This window comes from Salvelinus sp. IW2-2015, linkage group LG36 (assembly GCF_002910315.2).
Source record: "Salvelinus sp. IW2-2015 linkage group LG36, ASM291031v2, whole genome shotgun sequence".
Taxonomy (NCBI): Eukaryota; Metazoa; Chordata; class Actinopteri; order Salmoniformes; family Salmonidae; genus Salvelinus; species Salvelinus sp. IW2-2015.
The window spans coordinates 12067363-12083345 of NC_036875.1; the positions used below are offsets into that span (position 1 = coordinate 12067363).

At 45.1% G+C, this 15983-nt stretch overlaps 2 protein-coding genes across 10 annotated transcripts in view; both read left to right on the forward strand.

Annotated features, from left to right (window-relative positions):
- LOC111959839 (rap guanine nucleotide exchange factor 4) overlaps positions 1–7807 on the forward strand; it is a 54114-nt gene extending 46307 nt beyond the window's left edge. For 5 of the 6 annotated variants that reach the window (XM_070437576.1, XM_023981648.1, XM_023981650.1 and 2 more), the window contains 14 exons: positions 163–313; positions 577–665; positions 760–790; positions 894–972; positions 1203–1349; positions 2952–3049; positions 3366–3491; positions 3717–3895; positions 5308–5398; positions 5569–5619; positions 5843–5930; positions 6461–6525; positions 6737–6791; positions 6889–7807. In XM_070437576.1, the coding sequence (XP_070293677.1) occupies positions 163–313; positions 577–665; positions 760–790; positions 894–972; positions 1203–1349; positions 2952–3049; positions 3366–3491; positions 3717–3895; positions 5308–5398; positions 5569–5619; positions 5843–5930; positions 6461–6525; positions 6737–6791; positions 6889–7016 (1378 nt within the window). In that variant the 3' untranslated portion in view covers positions 7017–7807. The remainder of the gene's footprint in view (positions 1–162; positions 314–576; positions 666–759; positions 791–893; positions 973–1202; positions 1350–2951; positions 3050–3365; positions 3492–3716; positions 3896–5307; positions 5399–5568; positions 5620–5842; positions 5931–6460; positions 6526–6736; positions 6792–6888) is intronic. The other variant, XR_002876727.1, reaches the window with a different exon arrangement.
- A 333-nt stretch (positions 7808–8140) lies between these two features.
- LOC111959296 (mitogen-activated protein kinase kinase kinase 20) overlaps positions 8141–15983 on the forward strand; it is a 43696-nt gene continuing 35853 nt past the window's right edge. For 3 of the 4 annotated variants that reach the window (XM_070437709.1, XM_070437711.1, XM_070437712.1), the window contains exon 1: positions 8221–8302. The gene's annotated coding sequence lies outside the window, so the exon portion shown is untranslated. Of the gene's footprint in view, positions 8303–15983 lie in introns of all 4 variants that reach the window. The other variant, XM_070437710.1, reaches the window with a different exon arrangement.

Genomic DNA, 15983 nt, shown 5'->3' on the forward strand with positions numbered 1-15983 from the left:
TCCAAGAGTAGGATCCAAATCAGGATCTAGGATCAGGTCCCCCATGTCCAAATAGTCATATTAAATGTGACTTAAATGGCAAAACTGATCCTGAATCAACCCTGGACTAAATGGGAGTCAAGCTGTAGCTCCTATGTGTTTCTGTCCTTAACGTCACTGCACCTACCACGCTGAGGCGTCCCAGGGCTCAGAGCAGGAGCGTCTGGACTACACCTTGAACAACAAGAGGAGGGTGATCAGGCTGGTGCTGCAGTGGGCCTCAGTACATGGAGATCACCTTCAGGAGGAGGACGCCTCACTAGCCTTCCTAGAGGTCAGTGTATCCATCTCAAATGGCACTCTATTCCCTGTCGTGAACTACTTTTGACCAGAGCCCTAGCCCAAAGGGAATAGGGTGCCATTTGGGGCTTGTCTTCCTCACTCTCTTTTCTCATATACTGAATTCAGCTTGTTAAAAAAAAAAAAAGATACTACTTGCTGTGAATTGTAGAGTATTAGTGATCGTCATCTGATAATCCAAATGAGTTTGGGCTCATTTTGAACCTCTCCTCATTGTGAGTGTGTCATGTGTTGCAGGAGTTCTTTGTGTCTGTATCTGATGATGCCACTAAGATTCCTGCTCTGAAAGATCAACTCCCAGAGTTAGAGAAGCTGGTTAAAAACAGGTAAGTGTGTGTAAATATATTGTTACTGCGTTCACTTGTCTTTAGTGTCCCGGGCTTAAGCATGGTGTAATCTCACTTTCTTTACCCTTTTCAGCTCTGACGATGCCAGATCCTCTCCACAAAAGGTATGTGACCCAGCTGTGACCCCGAGCACTCTAGTTGTATTCTGTGCTTTTGTTTTCATTGTCAACCCGTGCTATATGTAAATTTCTGTCTGTACTGTTTCAGCACAAAGTCCTGTTGCGGCAGTTCAGCATGGGGGATGAGAAGCTGCAGAAACGACAGGCCATCAAGAGTAATGATGAGAGTAAGTGTGGCGTAGTGTATGTGTGAAATCATGCAGGATATGAGGTAGAAGAGAGCTATAAATCTATAGAAAAGCACAGTGTAGTAGTATGAGCCTTTTGGCCTTGCAGCCAGCAGTGACACACAGTGTTTTGAAGATCTACAATGGCCTGGACTCTAGTTTGTCTTCCCATCCCCCATTCCTTCATGTTAATGACCCTGCATTGTGCTCTGTGCTCTGTCCCCATGCAGTCCTGTTCAAAGTGTACTGCAGCGACCACACCTACACCACCATCCGGGTCACCGTGGCTGCCTCAGTCAGAGAGGTCATCAGCGCAGTGGCCGACAAGCTGGGGTCAGCAGAGGACCTCCTCCTGGTCAACCTCAGTTCGGCCGGAGGTGAGAAGGGCCACAGCCACATGCTAATCAAACGACGGTGGACGCCACACAGTTTTTCCACGCATAGATATTTGCAGATGCTGTGATGCTCATTAATCAGGGGCTGATTTACTGGGAAATGATTGGCTTTTGATGCTGGATTACTCTGTTTCAATTACCCGGTATATGCTCAAGATGGTACCGTGGCCTGCAGGAGAGCTGCATAGAGAAAAGCTTTGGGCAATATTGCTGTTCTTGCTTCAACTCATAAGATTCTACACCCGCTTGTTGCTGCCATTGGCTGGTACTTGCTGTATGGATGTTCCAGTGTCTCTGCCAGGGCGTACTTATCCACCTCTCTCTCTGGCCCATGTTTGATCTGCTCTTTCCCCGTACCAAGTAGTAAATCAAGCCAGAAGCCCAGCTGCTCCATGGTCTCTGAGACCCTAATCACATTGCCCATTAATCTAGTTATTTACTGGCATTTGTTTCGCTGCTAAGAATCTGGGCACAATTCTCTGCTGAGGATTCAGAGGACTATGGATGCCCCATTCTGTCATATTCAATGCATGATTGCCAGTTCTAATGCAAACATAATGCAGCCTCTTCAGAGTCTTCTTGACCACTTTCTTTGATGATGAAGTTCAAGGTCGACTGGGGGTTATATCAGATGAAACAGCAGAGCTCCATGGCAACCGTAGCCAGTTAAACTCTGTAGCAGTGTAACCGTATCTACTCCTGGGATTAGGGATAAGTCAAAAACTGAGGGGCATCTTTAGCACCTTACCCTTGTTATGTGACTTTTGAACACAGCATAATAATATGCTTATGTTTTGTTATGATGATAATAATACTACTAATTTATTAAACTTCTATGGCGCTTTTCATAACAGAAAGCAATCTCAAAGCACTTCAAAAGTCAAAAACAAACAAACAAGCAATACATCATCATGAGTAGCCTAGACAAATCTAGCTAGGTCGACCAATAGAGGCCATAGATGGAGTGGGACAGTTCATGGCGTGATCAGAGGAAGTTGGTCAAAGTGATGGTTGATGAAGAGTCTGGTGACGATCTTGTTGAGGGCTACTCTGGGAACAAGCTTGAGTTGTGAAGCCACTGGACCTTTCCTCCTTCACTCTGCGTAGCCTCAGTAGATCTGGGCACCAGGAAGCTCACCACACACAGTTCAAAGTAGTAGCCAGTCGTCCTCCCTACGAACCCTCAGCACTGCATTCCTCTACTGCATCTCTCATTCTTCTCAAGCTTAGACGACTCCTCAAATAATGTTTTCAAAAGATCAGGAACCAGCAGCCAGGTGAAACAAAAAAGCTGGTAGCTGTGTCCAGATGAATCATTCAACAACAAAAATCAACAAAAACATTAGCCAGCTAACTTGCTAGCTACAGTAGCAAAGCCAAAAAGAGATGACCTGCCTGTCAATCTGCAAATTTGTGGTTTAAAACTGCCAGATATATGTGACAAAGACTCAATGTTATCAAAAACAAAACAGCTGATAAAAAATAATAATAATTCAGTCACTTAATTTTTTWAAAATATGTACACATTTACAGGAGCTCTTGGTCTCATGTCTTAGCCATCTCTTGTTTGTTGTTTTCCTTCAGATAAAGTGGTGCTGAAGCCCAACGATATTTCAGTCTTCTCCACACTCAGCGTCAACGGCCGTCTGTTTGTCTGCCCCAGGGATCAACTGGATTCATTGGTGTGTAAATGCCCCTCAGAACAAAAACGCATTCAGACTGACCCGACTGATTCCCAGAGGTTCCCCTACAAGCTGGACATCTCTTGCAGCTGTTACTTCTCATGTATTTCGCTCATGTAATATTTTGTTTTAAATCAACAAACATATGTTCACTGGCCCGAGGCTACTGTTGCATTTCGACTTGTTATAGTTGTAAAACTGCCGTTGTACCCATCAAAACGGTCCTGTATTTCACATGAGTGTTAATTGTATGATGAAGGATGATATACAGACAAATGTAAATGATACTGTATATTAAGTGTGCGCTATATTTCAGACACCCTTGCCAGAGCAGGAAGGGCCCTCCACTGGCTCCATGGGCAGCTTTGAGTTAATGAGCTCGAAAGACCTGGCCTACCAGATGACTGTCTACGACTGGGAACTCTTCCACTGTGTACATGAGGTGTGTCAGACCACTGAGGGAATGAGGAATTACTTGATTCAACGGTTGCGTCCTAAATGGCACCCTATTCCCTATATAGTGCACTACTTTCAACCAGAGCCCTATGGGGAATAGGGAGCCATTTGGGGCTCCTAGCGATGAACTCTTCGACCAATATATTGATACATTATTATAGAAACTATCAGGGACACAGTAATTGACCTTCTCTCTTGCCCTGTTCTACAGCATGAGCTGATCTACCATACGTTTGGGAGGCAGAACTTCAAGAAGACCACGGCCAACATGGACCTGTTCCTCAGGAGGTTCAATGAGATCCAGCTGTGGGTGATCACAGAGATCTGTCTGTGTGCTCAGCTCAGCAAGCGCGTTCAGATGCTCAAGAAGTTCATCAAGATCGCTGCCCAGTAAGTGGCCCTTGCCTTGTCCCAGTCGTCCTGTCGCCCTCTCTCTCATGCACGCGCGCACGTTTGCACACACACATACACACACGTGGCCGTGCTATTCTACAGCCATCGGGGGCGTCAGCCATTGAGGAAATTATTCCTTTGAAAAGAAATGAAAGCTGCTCTACTGCCCTTGTTGTGCTCGCGTTGCGTCACGTCCAATGGCAGCGTCCAAGCTCAAGAATGGCTGAGTTTCAATTCTTGATGGCTTACGCGCATGTTCATTATATCTTGTGAGTTGAAATAATGAGAATTAAAGTTGATTTTGTTTGCATATGGCCTTGACTATACATCACTGGTCATTTTACTAAGAAGCTACTAGCTAGCATAAACTCTTAGCTAGCTTTCTAGCTAGCTACACTGAGTACAGTTACATGCACACAATAATATGTTTATTGTGAATAGTCAGTTAAATATAATAGTTTGATTTAAATGTTTACATGCTTTGCAAGAAGAACGATGTCCCTAATACGCATTCTACCACAGCCACCGTGTTATTTGGGGGATTTCGAACATATAAAAGTTGTACGTTTAAAAAAAAAAGATGCATACTTTTCGTTTTTCCCGGACTCACTTCACTCTCGCAGAAGAAGGAAACATGCGCTGCTAGTGTTACGACAGTCGCAGATCTAATACACCGCTGTAACTCGGATTAAGGCCTTCATACTGTATGTCCTAATAATTCAAAAGATTTCTCAGAAAACCAGTTGTTTTAATCAGGCATATGCTTACTTTGATTATCACCTTACGCCGATTAAGATAAGCAGAGTAAGGTGTTTACATGACTAATGCCATACTCGCCATATTGCCATAATCAGTTTAATATCGACTTATTAGTGTGCATGTAAATGTACTCACTGACTATGTTTACAATGTAAGCAAAAGCAACTAGTGCAATTAGAGGGTAATTTAGTGCAACCACTAGCGACAATTTAAGGAGTACTTGCGAAAAACTGGACCAAAGCTATTCTACTTCCGCATAATGGATGAATATGGTACAGTACAGTTGGGGAACATAGAAGAAAGATGCTCTTCCCTCTGCCCCTCTCCACTCTCAAAACAACACGCTTTGTGTAGCAGGTAGAATTTCACATTGACCCGACGCTGATGGGAAAGCAACCAAACGTGTACAGTGGAGCTGAAATAACACACTCACACACACACACACACTTAGCTGTAGGGTACAGTCCGGCAACCCTCCCAATCCATCCCTAAAAGGAAGGTCTATATGTCAAGATGAACAAATGTGTAAATGGCTGAATGTACGTGTATCATGCGTTTCCTCTCCAGACCCCTATGATGACTTACATTAGTCACATGTAACATGTGACCTGATCCTGATTAATCATTGGACTATTTTCTCTCTGTGACAGCTGTAAGGAGTATAAGAACCTCAACTCCTTCTTTGCTATCATTATGGGCATGAGCAACCCAGCCGTGAGCAGACTGAGTCAGACCTGGGAGGTGGGTGTCTGTCTGTCTGTGTGTCTGTCACTGTGTCGGTCGGTCTGTCCGTCCGTCTGTCCCTCACTGTCTATCTGTCTGTCCAACAACACTCGCCTGTGTTTAGCACCTGCCCAAGATTATGGGGATTTCAACTGTCTGTTAACCTTCCCTGTTATTTGTGTTGACAGAAACTACCCAGCAAATTCAAGAAATTTTACAGCGAATTTGAAAGCTTAATGGTGAGTAGCATGAACCATTTTATCCCCGTATCAACTATTCATCCACTCACATAGTCTCTAGCCTTGCTTTCTATAGCTTCTCTTTATTCAAATATTGAATTGAAACTTGCATGGTCATTTGTCATCGAGCAATGTATGGATTGAGCAGCACCACCCTTGGCTGTGACTGGGCCCACTTAACATGGTTATGGCAGATCTCAGAACAGTGTGAGTGTTTCCACAGGACCCGTCCAGGAACCATCGGGCGTACCGGCTCACTGTGGCCAAGCTGGACCCACCCATCATTCCCTTCATGCCGCTGCTGATCAAAGGTCAGTGCAACACAACACAGCTCTCTCTCCACTGCCTTCATGACCCTCCATGTTGTTTACCCATTATCTCACCCATTGATTGACTATTGAGAGGCTTATCCTCACTGCCTCTTGTGTGAAGAAGTTATTATCGTCGACTTTTGACCTCTTGTTTTGGAGTGTCGACCTGCGACACAGTGTAACTACAGTAGCTTCTATATTGTTTGCTCTGGTCAATTCCACTCCTGGGAATTGGGAAAGGGGGATATCTAGTCAGTTGTACAACTGAATACATTCAACTGAAATGTGTCTTCTACATTTAACCCAACCCCTCTGAATCAGAGAGTTGCGGAGGGCTGCCTTAATCGACATCCTCGGCACCCAGGGAACAGTGGGTTAACTGCCTTGCTCAGGGGCAGAACAACAGATTTTTACCTTGTCCGCTCTGGGATTCGATCCAGCAACCTTTCGGTTACTGGCCCAATGCTCCTACCTGCCAGGCTAAATATGCTCTCTCTATGTGTGTAATCATATTGCAATTATCTTTTCAGACATGACATTCACTCATGATGGAAACAAGACGTTCATTGACAGTTTGGTCAATTTTGAGAAAATGGTAAGGCCCTCCAAGATGATATAGATTTGTACATGATATTATTTTATATTGGAAGTCTACAGTCTTAATGGTACCCTGAAGAAGGCACAGTGATGCCGAAACGTTGGTGTTTTACCCGATAAATTACTGGTTGCTTACATATAGTGTGTGACTCTCTATTTCTGTAAATTCACAATGATAACATCTAGTTGTGCTGTTTTTATTCTTCCAGCGAATGATCGCTAATACAGTGAGGATTGTGAGATACTGCAGAAGTCTACCATTCAGTAAGTCAACATACGGTTCTTCTGTGTAGTCTTCACTTGACTGGCTTCCAACAGGACGTTGTTTTAATAAACGTGGGTTTTCCTCGTCCTTTCTCAGGTGCAGAGCCGTCTCAGACCAGTAAGAACCACCCGGACGTGCGGAGCTACGTGCGCCAGCTGACTGTTATTGACAACCAGAGAACACTATCTCATCTCTCCCATAGACTGGAGCCTCGCAGAACCTGAATCCTCCCTGGACACTGGATGGACACTGGACAGACACATGTCACATGCTGCTGCTCTACTGCCAAAAAGAAGCTTGCTTTATACAGTATGTTATACCAGTACACACACATACCCACTCTGCTACATGGAACTTCACATTATTACATGTATAGTCAAGTATCATTTTAGATGCTACAGAGTTCATCAGCTCCACCTTCAACTGTATTTCAAATGTCAGTATAATTTCAGCTTCTTTGTTTCCTTCGGTGTATTGTTACATTTTTTGTAAACAATGGGCAACATCCTGGTTTAAATTTCACAGCATTTTCAAATTCATCTCATTCTTATGTCCCTGAAGGTCTATTTGATACTTTGAAGTCACCTGCCCCATGAAAGGACACAATGTATAAAGCGAAGGATCTTTTGGAGATAATCATCCATTAGATTGTTGCACAAATCTATGTCGGGTTGATGTTAGTTAGGACACTTTTCAGAATGGAAACATTGGCTCTTATTTCACTCCCTGAAATTGCAAATCCTAATATTCAGTTGTGGTTTCATATCTTTTTTGTAAATCAGATTATATTTATACATATTTTAGTTTGTGGCTTTTTATTACACGTTGTACAATGTATTCCCTCTGTTTATTATGACCTCAGCATGAAATGATTTGAGATGTTGGGCTGGATATATGTGAGCACATTCCTCTATAAAAATCTGTGCGGTAACTATTGTCTGCAAGATTTTTTTCCATGTTTATTCTGTAAATATTAAAAACGAATTAGATGTATCTGCTGACGATGCTGTCCATTTGATTGTCCATTGATTCTTTTTTATAACAACTAATTATGAGCTGATGATATGTTTAGAGTAGCCTGAATAATATTTCAAATGCCGTTTCATGCTGTCATAGTAGTCTTTTGATGATAGGAAAACTAATTAAACTCCCTAAGACTGCAGGTTTTGGTTGTTATAACATAGCTGCTACGACTGTGTAGTGCTAATATCGTTTGGGGTGTACAGATTTTGTCCATGGAGTGGAGCTGTTGTCATCAGAATTTGTGTGAAAGTACTCGAAATATGTTGGGATCTTCTCTCTGTTACAGCGTTTGGTAGCCCGGGTCAAGGAAGTTGGGAAACTCTATAATTCACAGTATGGGGAAATCATAGACGTCACGCTCGGGTTCCGAAAGTGGGGTCTTTACAGTACTGTCTTTGGTTATATGTTTACCTACAGAAGTTACGCTACCCATTGGATCTGTGAGACTGTGATTGCCGGTTTTATTTGTTGGAAAAGTCAAAGGTAGGTAATATCGCATTATGTATCAGTGTAGCCTAGCCTACGCGCCATGAGATGTTTTCAATTACATAATTTTTTGAAAGCTGTGATAATCATTAATGCGTGATGTTAACATCATGTACCAGACCAATAACCTAAATCCTATGATTTGTATCTTTATTTTACAGTTGTCTGTTTTTGGCAAACGCTTGGTCTCGTGCGTAAAAGTGCTTAGTTATGCGCAACATGGGTGTCATCGAGGAAATGGGCTGTCTTGCCTCAAAAACCTTATGTTAATCCTTAGCTGCTGAAGTCTCTTTATCTTGCTAAATTATATTTGACACAATTAAGGGCTCAATTCAATCAAACCCAGATTTGACTAGTCACACATTAGGGATGGTTCTAAATGTACATGATGGGGACCTGACAGAAAATGGGGGAGGGTCATGCTTTTTCAATTTCAGTCAGGAGAACCTTTTAGTATTTTTTAACTCTAGTCCATGGTAGGGTCATTTAATTTGTAATTGATTACATTTCTATATTTATCAGTGTTCTAGAATTAGTTGCTTATTAGGCTATATCGATGTGTGTCTGATACCACCCCTCATCTCTGATTCTCAGCTGGGTACACAATATCAAGCGTCTATAGGCTATTTAGTGTGGTCTCAATCAAATGATCCATAGCCTATAGGCTATACGAAATGCTTGGAGGAGCTCAGAGCCAAGTAATATTTCTAAGAAAATGTACTTGCTTCCTGAGTCTTATGCGCTGCAGAACACTTGCCCATGATGTATTTATTAGAGTTATTGACCTCACAATAAGCCAGATTCAATTAACTTGGTGCTGAAACTTGAAGTGGCAGCCGCTGCCCAATCAATCTGAAATGGACAGCTCATGGTGCTGAAATTAGGCAAATTCGAGTAGGCATCATTTATTTAAAACATCTTCGTTTTAATTTGACTTTACTAACAACAAGAGGGGTTTATGTTGGAGCATATTTCTTCCTATTTAAGATAAGAGATTAGCCTACCTGCTTGACAGACAGAATATGGCTATAGGCTGCTATCCATCGATTGTTCGTCCAATTCCTCCACCCACAATGCACTCTTTAAATAGCCTATCTCCGTGTCAGTGAAGGGACTCGAATTGAGAGGAATGAGAAGGTATGCCATAGGCCTTCCTTATATTAAAGAAAATGGCAAAAAGCATAGGTGTAACGTCTGCATCCAACTCACACTCTCAAACACATAGATCCCCTGAACGCAGCTCACTTTCCAGCCCACTTTCCAGCTCACACTCAAACACATAGATCCCCTAAATGCAGCTCACTCCAGATCCCAATCACCTGAATTCTGATCACCAGTTCACACACCTGTATGTCATTTACACACACTATTTAGTTCAGTTCATTGCACCCCATCATTGTGAGGTATTGTTTGTTTTTGTACACATTCTATTCGGAGCTCTGTTTATTTCCATTTTAGTCCTCCCGTGTATCGTAGTTTTTGGCCATCCTCACTTCCTTGCCTGTACTTTTGCCTATCAGATTTCCTGTTATCTTCCTCTTGCCTGATCTCCCGGACTACGTTATTAGCCTTTTTCCCTGCCTGTACTGTTACCTTTTTGGATTCCCTGTGTATGACCTTGGCGCCGGCCCTGGACCCTGCCTCCTCCTATGGTCATTTACTAAATAAACACCTGCTGCACCCTGCGCTTGAAACCAGACAGTCTGTTTCTGATCATACTCATTACAATAGGCCTACCCCTTGTTAGCTTAATTTACTGCAGTAGGCTAAATCAGGGTCACACTTTTGGTTAGTCTTAAACAAATATACTTTGAAACAAAAAGTATACACCTTACACACATGCTTATGGGCTTAAAAAAACACATCTGTACCATGTCAGATATAAAGTTGAAATGTATTACATTTTTTTAGTTTGCATCCCAATATTACACATTATTATACACTACCGTTCAAAAGGTTGGGTCACTCAGAAATGTCCTTGTTTTTGGAATAAAAGCACATTTTTTGTCCGTTAATGTCACGCCCTGATCCGTTTCACCTGTACACCATCCGGCTACACGGTGTAAAACGCTCCTCCTGGGTGTTCGACCACGGGCGAGGGGGTTCCAGTACCTGGTTGACTGGGAAGGTTACGGCCCGGAGGAGAGGTGCTGGGTTCCCGCTACAGACATCCTGGATCCAGCCTCTTATCACCGCCGACACCCCAGTCAACCAGGTATGCGCCCAGGAGGGGGGGGGGGGGGGGGGGGTGGTACTGTCACACCCTGATCTGTTTCACCTGTCCTTGTGATTGTCTCCACCCCCTGCAGGTGTCGCTTTATTTTCCCGGGTGATGTTATCCCTGTGTTTCCTGTCTCTCTATGACAATTTGTCTTGTTTGTCAAGTCAACCAGCGGTTTTGTTTCTCAGCTCCTGCTTTCCCTGTCTCTCATTTCTCGCCTTCCTGGTTTTGACCCTTGCCTTGTCCTGACTCTGAGCCCGCCTGCCTGACCACCGCCTGCCCCTGACCTTGAGCCTGCCTATCGTCTTTGTACCGTTTGGACTCTGACCTGGTTTATGAACTCTCGCCTGAACACGACCTGCCTTTTGCCTACCCATTTTGACATAATAAATATCGGAGCTCAACCAGTCTTCTGTGTCTGCATTTGGGTCTCGCCTTGTGCCCTTATAATTAAAGTAACATCAAATTGATCAGAAATACAGTGTAGACATTGTTAATGTTGTAAATGACTTTTGTAGCTGGAAACAGCAGATTTTTTATGGAATATCTAAATAGGCATACAGAGGCCCATTATCAGCAACCATCACTCCTGTGTTCCAATGGCACATTGTGTTAGTTAATCCGAGTTTATCATTTTAAAAGGCTAATTGATCATTAGAAAACCATTTTGCAATTATGTTTAGCACAGCTGAAAATGGTTGTTTGATTAAAGAAGCAATAAAACTGGCCTTCTTTTAGACTAGTTGAGTATCTGGAGCATCCGCATTTGTGGGTTCGATTACAGGCTCAAAATGGCCAGAAACAAAGAACTTTCTTCTGAAACTTGTCAGTCTATTCTTGTTCTGAGAAATGAAGGCGAGAAATTGCCAAGAAACTGAAGATCCCGTACAACGCTGTGTACTACTCCTTCACAGAACAGCGCAAACTGTCTCTAACCAGAATAGAAAGAGGGAGTGGGAGGCCCCGGTGCACAACTGAGCAAGAGGACAAGTACATTTACAATGTCTAGTTTGAGAAACAGACGCCTCACAAGTCCTCAACTGCAGCTTCATTAAATGGTACCCGCAAAAGACCAGTTCTCAACATCAACAGCAAAGAGGCGACTCCAGATGGACTGGTGTTTTGCGGTACTATTTAATGTAAGCTGCCAGTTGAGGACATGTGAGGTGTCTGTTTCTCTACATCAGTGTCACGGCCGATGCTGAAGAAGACCAAGGTGCAGCGTTGTGAGCGTACATATTCCTTTTATTTGAATGTCGCCAACAAAACATAAACAAAATACAAAACGACCGTGAAGCTTAACAGGCTAAGAAGCCTCTAACAAAGTTAACTTCCCACACTGAAAGGATGGGAAAGGGCTACCAAAGTATGGTTCCAATCAGAGACAACGATAGACAGCTGTCCCTGATTGAAACCATACCCGGCCAAAACATAGAAATAAAGAAAACATAGAAAACAAAACATAGAATGCCCACCCCAAATCACACCCTGACCAAACCAAATAGAGACATAAAAAGGCTCTCAAGGTCAGGCTGACAGTTACCCCCCCCCCCCCAAAAGCAAATCCTGAACCTATAGGGAGGGTCTGGGTGGGCATCCATCCGCGACGGTGGGCGCTCAGGTGCGGGACGCAGACCCGCTCCCACCTCTGGCTCACCCCACTTTGGTGGCACCTCTGGTGCAGGGACCCTCGTCGCCGACCCTGAACTGTGGGACCCTCGTTGCAGGCCCCGGACTTGGGACCCTCGTAGTTGGCCCCGGATTTGGCACCCTCGCTGCAGGCCCCGGACTGGCACCCTCGTTGCGACCCCGGACTGGCACCCTCGTTGCGGACCCCGGACTGGGCACCCTCATTGCGGGCCCTGGACTGGAGACCGTCGCTGGAGGCTCCGGACTGGAGACCGTCACTGGGGCTCCGACTGGAGACCGTCGCTGGAGACTCTCGGACTGGGCACCCTTGTTGCGGCCCCCGACTGGGGACCGTCGCTGGAGGCTCCGGACTGGAGACCATCGCTGGAGGCTCCTTAGCTGAGAACTTGTCGTGGAGACTCCGGACTGGAGAACGTCGCTGGAGACTCCGGACTGGAGAACGTCGCTGGAGACTCCGGACTGGAGAACGTCGCTGGAGACTCCGCACTGGAGACCGTCGTTGCGGGCCCCGGACTGGGCACCCTCGTTGCGGGCTCCGGACTGGAGACCGGCGCTGCGGGCCCCGGACTGAAATATAACAAAACCGTTTGATATAGAAACACCGGATTTTCAGCGTTGATTTTTTTACTATTTGTATCATGAAATTATTAAACATATTAATAACATTCCACCCATTCAGTCACTAGAGGGTGCTTTGGTCATTCGACTGCAGGAAAGGGTTAGATTTTGAAGAAAATAAAGTGGATCTGAATATAGAAAGTGAACCATAACAGCGCTTTGGTCCACGATGCTTTATGCTAGAAAGAAGTTGTGAAATACCTGGGTACCATACTCATATTCATAATGATGCCTCAGATTTAATAATTTGCAAACAGGGACAGTTTCCTTGCAAACAAAACACACTGATTTGACATTAGATAAATATGATAAGATGAACACAGCCTATTTCTCTGTCCATTCTCAGGCTGTAATGTATGTGGTAATAAAAAAGATTATACTAAGGTCTCCATGTAAAATGATATAGAATTGGAGGAAATGTTTATAAAAGACACTTTTTTCATGGACACGTAAATACGATGATAGATTCAGCAATGTTTTTACTATAAAGGTGATCTTTCCACCCCTACTCTTGTCCATGGTGGTCTGCGATCCAACAACCTTCTATCTCGCAGCCCTGTGCGCTATCAAAATTGTGTACTGCTTGCAGGACGAAGAACAATTTCCAAAACTGCATATCTAAGTCTCTGGTAAACGGTAGGCATGTTATCTGCTATTCACTTTATCTTTTCATTTTTATTTTGGGCATAGGGGAGAGTCACTTTTTTCCCCAAGCATTTAGGGAGTATTTAGTTCAAATATGCTGAAGGGAGGGTCATCCATTTTCATTTCAGAGAGGTCCGATTTTCTCCAGGTAACCCTTATAAACTTAGCAAAAAAAGAAACGTCCTCTCACTGTCAACTGCGTTTATTTTCAGCAAACTTAACATGTGTAAATATTTGTATGAACATAACAAGATTCAACAACTGAGACATAAACTGAACAAGTTCCACAGACATGTGACTAACAGAAATGGAATAATTGTGTCCATGAACAAAGGGGGGTCAAAATCAAAAGTAACAGTCAGTATCTGGTGTGGCCACCAGCTGCTATTAAGTACTACAGTGCATCTCTCCTCATGGACTGCACCAGATTTTCCAGTTCTTGCTGTGAGATGTTACCCCACTCTTCCACCAAGGCACTTGCAAGTTCCCAGACATTTCTTGGGGAATGGCCCTAGCCCTCACCCTCCGATCCAACAGGTCCCAGATGTGCTCAATGGGATTGAGATCTGGCTCTTCTCTGGCCATGGCAGAACACTGACATTCCTATCTTGCAGGAAATCACGCACAGAACGAGCAGTATGGCTGGTGGCATTGTCATGCTGGAGGGTCATGTTAGGATGAGCCTGCAGGAAGGGTACCACATGAGGGAGGAGAATGTCTTCCCTGTAACACACAGCGTTGAGTTTGCCTGCAATGACAACAAGCTCAGTCCGGTGATGCTGTGACACACCGCCCCAGACCATGACTGACCCTGTCTCTTTTTGGTTTGGTCAGGGCGTGAGTTGGTGGGCATTCTATGTTTTGTGTTTCTATGATTTTCTATTTCTATGTTTTGTCCAGGTATGGTCTCAATCAGGGACAGCTGCTGTCGTTGTATCTGATTGGGAACTAAACTTAGGTAGCCTTTTTTCCCACCTGTCTTTGTGGGAAGTTAACTTTGTTTGATGGCACATTGCCTTAAGCTTCACGGTTTGTTTTGGTATTGTTTATTGTTTTTGTGGCGACATCTACTATTAAAAGAAAATGTACGCTCACCACGCTGCACCTTGGTCCTCTTTTGTCGACAGCCGTGACAGAACTTCCACCACACCAAAGGACCAAGCAGCGTGGTAGAGAGGACTCCTGGACATGGGAAGAGATACTGGATGGTAAGGGACCTGGAGGCAGGCTGGGGAGTATCGCTGTCCAAGGGAGGAACTGGAGGCAGCTAAGGTGGAGCGGCAGCGTTATGAAGGAACAAGGCTGGCAAGGAAGCCGAGAGGCAACCCCCCAAAAACATTTTGGGGGGCACACGGGGAGTGTGGCTGAGTCAGGTTGGAGACCTGAGCCAACTCCCCGTGCTTACCATGGCGAGCATGTGACTGGTCAGGCCCCGTGCTATGGGGTGATGCGCACTGTGTCTCAGTTGAGCATTCACAGGCCAGTGTGCTCGGTGCCAGCGTCCCGCATTTGCCGGGTGGAAGTGGGCATCCAGCCAGAACGGGTTGTGCCAGCTCTGCGCTCGAGACGCCAGTACGCCTCCATGGCCCAGTGTATCTGGTGCCTCGGCCAAGGAAGAAGCCTCCTGTATGTCTCCCCAGCCTGGTGAGTCCTGTGCCTGCTCCCAGAGCCAGGCCTCCTGTGTGTCTCTCCACTCCAGAGACGGTCTCGGCCCAGAGCTCCAGACGGTCTCCGGCCCAGAGCCTCCAAGACGGCCTCCGGCCCTGAGCCTTCAGCGACGGCCTCCAGCCGGAGCCTCCAGAGACGTTCTCCAGCCCGGAGCCTCCAGAGACGTTCTCCAGTCCGGAGCCTCCAGCGACGGCCTTCAGTCCGGAGCCTCCTGCGATCTTCTCCAGTCCGGAGCCTCCAGCGACCTTCTCCAGCCCGGAGCCTCCAGCGACCTTCTCAGTCCGGAGCCTCCAGCGACCTTCTCCAGTCGGAGTCTCAGCGACCTTTGATTTTCTATTTCTATGTTTTGGCCGGGTATGGTCAGCGACCTTCTCCAGCCGGAGCCTCCAGCGATCTCTCCAGCCCGGAGCCTCCAGCGATCTTCTCCAGCCCGGAGCCTCCAGCGACCTTCTCCAGTCGGAGCCTCCAGCGACCTTCTCCAGTCCGGAGCCTCCAGCGACCTATGATTTTCTATTTTTTATGTTTTGGCCGGGTATGGTTCTCAATCAGGGACAGCTGTCTGTCGTTGTCTCTGATTGGGAACTAAACTTAGGTAGCCTTTTTTCCCACCTGTCTTTATGGGAAGTTAACTTTGTTTGATGGCACATTGCCTTAAGCTTCACAGTTTGTTTTGGTATTGTTTATTGTTTTGTGGGCGACATCTACTATTAAAAGAAAATGTACACTTACCACGCTGCACCTTGGTCCTCTTTTGTCGACAGCCATGACACCCATGGTCAAATTTACTCAGACTGGTCTTGGTACTGTATAAAAACCTACAGCTACTACCAGAGCGACTCCCCTCACAGGTATGCTTTAGCTTTCAGAATTAGAAGTGTGT